This window comes from Stegastes partitus, unplaced genomic scaffold (assembly GCF_000690725.1).
Source record: "Stegastes partitus isolate 25-593 unplaced genomic scaffold, Stegastes_partitus-1.0.2 Scaffold1529, whole genome shotgun sequence".
Taxonomy (NCBI): Eukaryota; Metazoa; Chordata; class Actinopteri; family Pomacentridae; genus Stegastes; species Stegastes partitus.
The window spans coordinates 160453-167967 of NW_007579260.1; the positions used below are offsets into that span (position 1 = coordinate 160453).

Genomic DNA, 7515 nt, shown 5'->3' on the forward strand with positions numbered 1-7515 from the left:
CCTGTCGGACCAGTGAGCTCTCCTCTGTCCCCATGCCCCCTCCTCCTCCGCCCGTGGCCCCGCCCCTCCCGGGCTCGGGAGGGTCACCTACGGTCATCTTCACCTCCGGACTCGCAGGTGAGACTCCGTTACCGTGGGCGCAGTGCGTTTGTGGGCTGCGTGGAAATCACAGAATCCTACCGAGAAATTTCGGTTAGAGGCTCAGAAAGTGTCGGCAGCCATCTTGGCGTGGGATGATACTAACCTGTGGTTTGTTTTCTCCTGCTAACAGAGGGTCCACTCAAGTTATTCTGTACGTGCCCTTTTTCTTTACTTCCTCCATCACATGCAAACTGGAAACCAGCCAGCAGCCTCTGATTGGCTGGTTTCTCAGTTGTCAGGGTCACGTGTGTGTTCAGACTGACGCTGAAACAGTCAGTCTGAACACACCGTTCCATCCATTCAGAGTGTGCACCTGTTTCTCCTCACCTGTCTACCTGCTCACCTGTACACCTGTCCCCTGCAGCGGTGAAGATAAAAAAGCCAATCCAGACCAAGTTCAGGATGCCGGTGCTAAACTGGGTCGCTCTGAAGCCCAGTCAGATCAACGGAACCGTCTTTAACGATATCGACGATGAATCCATCCTACAGGTAGAAAAACACATTGCTGCAGAGCAGACTGCAAGGCAACAGCCAAGGACAGAAAACTGTCTCTCACCTGTCTAACCCTCACCTGTCTAACCCTCACCTGTCTGACTCTCAGGACCTGGATGTCGAGGAGTTTGAGGAGATGTTTAAGACAAAGGCTCAGGGTCCAGCTGTGGATCTGACTCTGTCCAGGCAGAAGCTTCCTCAGAAAGCTCCGTCCAAAGTCTCTCTGCTGGAGGCCAACAGAGCCAAAAACCTGGCCATCACTCTGAGGAAGGCCGGCCAGGGGTCAGAGGTCATCTGCCGCGCCATTCACACGTAGGTCAACCTGCACCAGTAAANGCTCTAGTCAGATCTCCTCATGGTCCATAGTCCTTCCATGTCTTAATGATGGGTTTAACTGGACTCCAGAGATGTTCAGGAACTTGGAGATGTTCTGGTATCGTCTCCTGACTGATGCTTCTCAGCAACCTTTCCCAGAGTTCTTGGAGGGTTCTTCAGTCTTCATGGTATAGTTCTAACCAGGAGTACTGATCCACCAGAGACTGGACCTTCCAGATACACAAGTCTTTATACTACAATCACTGAGACTCATTCACTGACCTCAGATGATGCGTTCACGGACTGTGGGACTTCTACACCACCTGGCTGAGGTACATTAGAGTCACTTTATAGGAGGTCCGTCCTGATCGATCAGTGATTTTATATTTTATATTTACTGACATTATTTTGCAGAGATCTGCTTCACTTTGACCTGAAAGAGTCTTTTTTGGTTAATTCTTGTCAAAAAGCCAAATTCAATCGACCACGATTCAGTGCTGAGAGGCTTTAAAAGGAGGAAACTTCCAAGAAGGGCGACGACTTCTTACAGGTTCTGGATACTGGACTGGGTCCAACTTTCACATTTTTCAACGCCTGGATGGATGTAGAACTGATCTGGTGTCAGGTTCTAGCAGAACCCAGATGTGTTCTTCCTCCTAAATGTCATGTGTCTATCTGCGGGACTGATGAAGTTCTGAGGCTCAGAAATGATGGAAACAGTCCACTGAAGAACAGCAGATCTGGACCCACCTCAGTGGTTCTGTAGAACCTTGAGCGGTCCAAAAAGAACATGCAGCGTCTCTAGAAACTGTATCTGAAGGTGAAAGTATTTGTGTTTCAGAACTCGATGAACCTGCCGCCCGACAAGGTGCGTCTGCTGCGTTCCTATGACAACGAGAAGAAGTGGGAGCTGATCTGTGATCAGGTGAGTGGTGTCAATAAAGTCCGGCTTTGAATCTGCGCCCACCTGAAGGTGCAGGTGGGCGGAGCCTCGTGTGTCACCGTCCAATCACGTGGTGTGTCTGTGTGCGATGCAGGAGAGGTTCCAGGTGAAGAACCCTCCTCACACCTACATCCAGAAGCTCAGAGGGTTCCTGGACCCGGCCGTGACCCGCAAGGTGAGCTGGGAAATGGAGTTCACTGTCTGTCTGTTACTGACCCGCCTCTCTGTCTGTCTGTCTGTCTGTTATTAACCCATCTCTCTCTCTGTCTGTCTGTCCACAGAAGTTCAGACGAAGAGTTCAGGAGTCAACTCAGATGCTCAGAGAGCTGGAGATCTCTCTACGTACAAACCACATCGGGTACCTGTCTCTCTCTTACCTGTCTNGAGTTAGTTTGAGTTGGTTTGAGTTAGTTTGAGTTGGTTCGAGTTGGTTTGAGTTAGTTCGAGTTAGTTTGAGTTAGTTTGAGTTAGTTTGAGTTGGTTTGAGTTGGTCTGTATGGAGAACCTGAAGTCAGCCGTCCATGTCGTCGGTGCAGGTTTGACCTCCGGACGGTTCGGGTCGACTTTGTTGAGTGTCTGATGCGGTTCTTACCGACGGAGGCCGAAGTGAAGCTGCTGCGGCAGTACGAGAGAGACAGAAAGCCTCTGGAGGCTCTGAGCGACGAAGACCGATTCATGATGCAGTTCAGCCGCATCGAGAGGCTCAGCCAGCGCATGTCCATCATGACCTTCATGGGCAACTTCACCGACAACGTTCAGATGTTGACTCCGGTAAGACCGACACTGACAGACGGACACGGACGGACGGACAGATGTGACCCGTCTCACCATGTTGTGTTTCTTTGCAGCAACTCCACGCCATCATCGCTGCTTCAGTTTCTATTAAATCCTCCCAGAAGCTCAAGAAGATCCTTGAGGTCAGTGTGTTGCTGTATGGCATCCAGATATATCTATGTGGTGTGATTCTATGTGATGTGATTCTATGTGGTGTGATTCTATGTGATGTGATTCTATGTGATCTGATTCTGTCTGATGTTGCTGCAGATCATCTTGGCTCTGGGAAACTACATGAACAGCAGCAAGAGAGGAGCCGTGTACGGATTCAAACTACAGAGTTTAGACCTGGTAACACACGACAACACACGACAACACACGACAACACACGACAACACACGACAACACACAACAACACACTGTAACACACTGTAACACTCCCACCTATCAGTCGATGATCAGATATTGATCCAGGATCGCTGCTCACACTCTAATTTAGACGTTCTGAAATGATTGTTGTCAGGAAACACAAACCCGTCGCCACGGTCACCGCATCCCTGACTGACTGTGTGTGTTTGTGTGCAGCTCCTGGAGACAAAGTCGACCGACAGAAAGCAGACGCTGCTTCATTACATCGCCAACGTGGTCAGAGAGAAGTACTCTGTGGTGTCTCTGTTCTACAACGAGCTCCACTACGTCGACAAGGCTGCTGCAGGTGAGTCTGTCGGCCAATCAGGTCGCAGCACGCAGCAAACTGTGTGTTCACCTGTGTGTGTTCACCTGAGTGTGTTCACCTGATTGTGTTCACCTGAGTGTGTTCACCTGTGTGTGTTCACCTGAGTGTGTTCACCTGATTGTGTTCACCTGATTGTGTTCACCTGATTGTGTTCACCTGATTGTGTTCACCTGATTGTGTTCACCTGTGTGCAGTGAGTCTGGAGAACGTGCTGTGTGATGTGAAGGAGCTGCAGCGAGGGATGGAACTCACCTGGAGAGAGTTCAGCGTGTCGCACAACGCCACGCTCAAAGACTTCATCAGCAGGAACGAATCACGGCTCAGCAAACTGCAGGAGGACGCTCGCATCGCTCAGGTGAGACAGCACGCCGTCGCCTGTCACGTCCAGACAGGTGAGCTCGGTTTGCTCAGGTGAACTCGCCTGTACAGGTGTGTTTCAGCAGCCTGGTGCAGACGTTTCACAGACTTCAGCTGTCAGATCAGAGAGCACAACGCTGAAGGGTTCACGTGTTTCATATCAAACATGTCAGAAGACCTCCGTGTCCCAGTCTGAAACCTGCTCTTAGTAACACGCAATACTGTGTGTGTGTGTGTGTGTGTGTGTGTGTGTGTGTGTGTGTGTGTGTTCAGGACGCCTTTGAAGATGCGGTGAAGTTTTTCGGTGAGAGCTCCAAGACGATGCCCCCGTCAGTCTTCTTCCCCATCTTTGTTCGCTTCATCAAAGCCTACAGGGTGAGTGGCACCAACTGTCAGGCCACGCCCCCTCCCACAGTGGGTGTGGCCTACAGGGCAGAGGCTCCTCCCACATCCTGACTGCAGCGTTTATTTTTGACACAACTTTGACACAATTATCGAGCACGAAACAAAACAAGGATGAACACAAAGTGTGTGTGTGTGTGTGTGTGTGTGTGTGTGTGTGTGAAGCTGGCGGAGGAGGAGAACGAGCAGCGGCGGCGTCAGGAGCAGATGTTGTTGGAGAAGCTGGAGCAGGAGGAGCAGCAGCAGGAGGAGGAGGAGACCAAGGTGAGTCCTGACACACCTGCTGCATCATCATCATCAGCGCAGCCTCTGATTGGTCTGACTAACGTGAAGCCCCTCCCCCTCCCAGTCTCCGTCCCACAGGGGGAAGCGGCAGCAGCAGGAGCTGATCACGGAGCTCCGACGGCGACAAGGAAAAGACAGCCGCCATGTTTACGAGGGGAAGGACGGCGCCATCGAGGACATCATCACAGGTAAACGTGTCAGGTGTCTGTGTGTGTGTGTCTGTGTGTGTCTGTGTGTGTGTGTTTGGTGTGTGTGTCTGTGTGTGTCTGTGTTTGTGTGTCTGTGTGTGTGTGTTTGGTGTGTGTGTGTGTGTTGTGTCTGTGTGTGTGTCTGTGTGTGTCTGTGTGTGTCTGTGTCTGTGTGTTGTGTGTGTGTTTTGTGTGTGTGTGCGTGTGTGTGTGTGTTTTGTGTCTGTGTGTGTTTTGTGTCTGTGTGTGTTTTGTGTCTGTGTGTGTGTTGTGTGTCTGTGTGTTGTGTGTGTGTGCTGACTGTCTGTTGCGTCTTGCAGCTCTGAAGACCGTCCCTTTCACGGCTCGATCGGCCAAACGCAGCTCCCGCTTCTTCTGTGACCCCGCCCACCCCGAGGAGCACTACTGATGACATCACAGAGAGGCCACGCCCACTTCTAATCGATGGGACCAATTAGCACTTTGAACATTTCTGATGGATCGATGTGAACTGATGACATCATGTTTTCTATGTTGTTCTAACGGTCAGTTGGTGCGCAGACCAGGTGCCCAGACACCAGCGGACCGCCGAGCCCCGGGTCAGAACCGTCCCACTCCGTCCCGCCAAACTACACGCAAAAATGTGGCCGATTAAAGTGTCTTAACTGAGAAAAGCAACCCAGTTCTGAAGCTGATCTACAGGATCAGGTGAACATCTTGAGCTTGTGATGGACTCACATGGTGCTCCTCAGCAGACGGACGAGCCCGGCTGCTGAACTCCTGGTGTTCAGGTTCACCGATTCTCACAGCACTTTAAGGGAACAAAAGTCAATTCTTAAATTACAAGAAAGGGGAACTTGAACATCTACAGCTGGACATCTGAGGAACATCGTGTTTGTGGTCACAAGTCCAGAGTTCAGAGCCTGAACGTTCCTGAAACAACAGAAATAAATCAACAAGTAAATTAAGGGAAGCTGTGACCAGAACCTCCAACCATCACGGTGCTAGAACCCCCTGATGTTCCTCACAGCGCCCAAACTGTGCCTCGTTTTTTAAAAATAAGTCCACCACTGGTGGCGCCGTAGAGCAGCATCCCCATGAGTCGGGTTCTGGTGTTTTATGTTGGACCAGAACCCGGACACGCCTTTTTAAATCACATGAGGGCTAACAATGGTTAAACATCCCGACACACCTCAGCGGCTTCAGAGTCCTGGTTCTGGGTCAGCAGGTCTGTGGTTCTCTTGTTGTTCTGGGTTCCTTTGGTCTGTGTCTTTAACTGGGTCTTGTACAGGGTTCTACTCCTTTCACTACATTGTGTTCTACTGTGTTCTACTGTATTTATTCGCCTTATGGAGCCAGGATACACAGAGTCTGGCAGTTTACAAACCAGGAACAGTGTTAGCACAAATCATTCAGAACCACGTGGAACTGACTGAAGCATACCTGACTGACGGAACCACGTCCTCCTGACGGAACCACGTCTGACTGACAGAAACACATCCGACTGACAAGACCGTGTCCTACTGATGGAACCATGTCTGAACAACAGGAACGCGTCCCAACTGACAGAACCACGTCCCACTGATGGAACCGTGTCCGACTGACAGAACAATGACCGACCGATGGAGACGGAACCACGTCAGCCTGTTGTTGGAGCCAAACTCTGTTTATCTGTGACTCTCAGTCCCTTCAGAACATTTCTGCACCCGTCAGCAGCAGAGCCGCACCAGCAGGAACCCACAAACTGCCAGTGAGTCGCTTCAACATACAAACGTTAAATTCTTGCGTCACTGTGTTTGGAAAAGCGTCGGCTGAAGTGCACAGCTGCAGTTTGAGGTGTCACACTGTGGGGGCGCTGTGGACTCCTCACAGTGGGTCTGCTGGTGAGGCTCTGGACTCACCTGGACACACCTGCCCGGACTGAGCCGCGGTGTTGTCCTTCAGTGTTTCTGGCGTTCCTGTTCTCCTGGGGATAGTCCGGCCCGAGCAGTCAACACCGCACCGCCCTCCCCGTCCTGAAACCCTCCCTCACTCCCCTTTATTTTAAATCAAAACAAGAAAAGAAATCAGCAGCACAAAGTTTTCTACGTGTACAGACATTTTCTAGGAAGCTGTGTAGCGATGCTCGTCCTGTCTGGTGTTTGTTGGTGTTGGTGGTGATTCTGCACTTGGTGTGTAAATAAAGCGCACCCTGTCAACATGACCCGTCTCTGTTTATTCATTAACTGATGCACCACATTACCCAGAATCCTCCACGGGAAACTTCCATACGCAAAATCCAACTGTTCTCAGACTCTGATTGGCTGTCCAACATCATGTCATATTTTCCATGTTTCTGATTGGCTCGTGGGTTACAACAGGTGCGATTCGTCTGAAGCACTTATTAGTAAAGTTATTGATCCGGTTGATAATGATCAGTACATAAAGTTAGTTGGTCATTTAGTGCAGGTGATCTGCGCTGTGATTGGATGGCTGGAGTTCGGTGCCAGGTCGAGTCTCCGCCTCCTGGAGATCATCCAGAGAAGGAGTGTGAAGGTCGGCCTTTGACCCCGAGTCCTCTCACCTGTACACACACACACACAGTCGGTCAGCAGGTGCTGCCACGCTGACCTCAGGTAACCAGCAGGTGAGCGGCTGACTCACCCTGAAGGTGTTTCCTGCCAGCGGCTGCTGTTTGATCTCTGATTGGTCGAGGCCCAGGCTGGCGGAGGTCACGTAGAGGTCGGTGTAGTCTGGACCTCCAAAACAGCACGAGGTGGTCTTTGTGACGGGGAGGGAGACCGTCTGCAGCCGCACACCTGCCAGAACACAACAGGTACGGGCCATCAGCACCATGGTAGAGCAACAGCAGAACCAGCTTAACCAGCAGAACCAGTACGACCAGTTTAACCAGCAGAACCAGT

General features: G+C 51.0%; 2 protein-coding genes across 2 annotated transcripts in view; one reads left to right on the forward strand and one right to left on the reverse strand.

Moving 5' to 3' along the window:
* Positions 1 to 5148, forward strand: part of fmnl2b (formin-like 2b) — a 13620-nt gene extending 8472 nt beyond the window's left edge. Inside the window, 13 exon segments of the mRNA XM_008300370.1 lie at positions 3 to 117; positions 272 to 292; positions 506 to 630; positions 743 to 945; positions 2428 to 2662; positions 2740 to 2808; positions 2936 to 3016; positions 3251 to 3380; positions 3596 to 3756; positions 4032 to 4133; positions 4326 to 4424; positions 4510 to 4633; positions 4954 to 5148. Of these exon segments, the coding sequence (XP_008298592.1) occupies positions 3 to 117; positions 272 to 292; positions 506 to 630; positions 743 to 945; positions 2428 to 2662; positions 2740 to 2808; positions 2936 to 3016; positions 3251 to 3380; positions 3596 to 3756; positions 4032 to 4133; positions 4326 to 4424; positions 4510 to 4633; positions 4954 to 5042 (1554 nt within the window). The 3' untranslated portion in view covers positions 5043 to 5148.
* Positions 5149 to 5151: 3 nt separating this feature from the next.
* LOC103371141 (vacuolar protein sorting-associated protein 16 homolog) overlaps positions 5152 to 7515 on the reverse strand; it is a 27495-nt gene continuing 25131 nt past the window's right edge. Inside the window, exons 23-26 of the mRNA XM_008300372.1 lie at positions 7256 to 7396; positions 6056 to 6078; positions 5351 to 5423; positions 5152 to 5241 (exon numbers count right to left, since the gene is read on the reverse strand). Of these exons, the coding sequence (XP_008298594.1) occupies positions 5152 to 5241; positions 5351 to 5423; positions 6056 to 6078; positions 7256 to 7396 (327 nt within the window). The remainder of the gene's footprint in view (positions 5242 to 5350; positions 5424 to 6055; positions 6079 to 7255; positions 7397 to 7515) is intronic.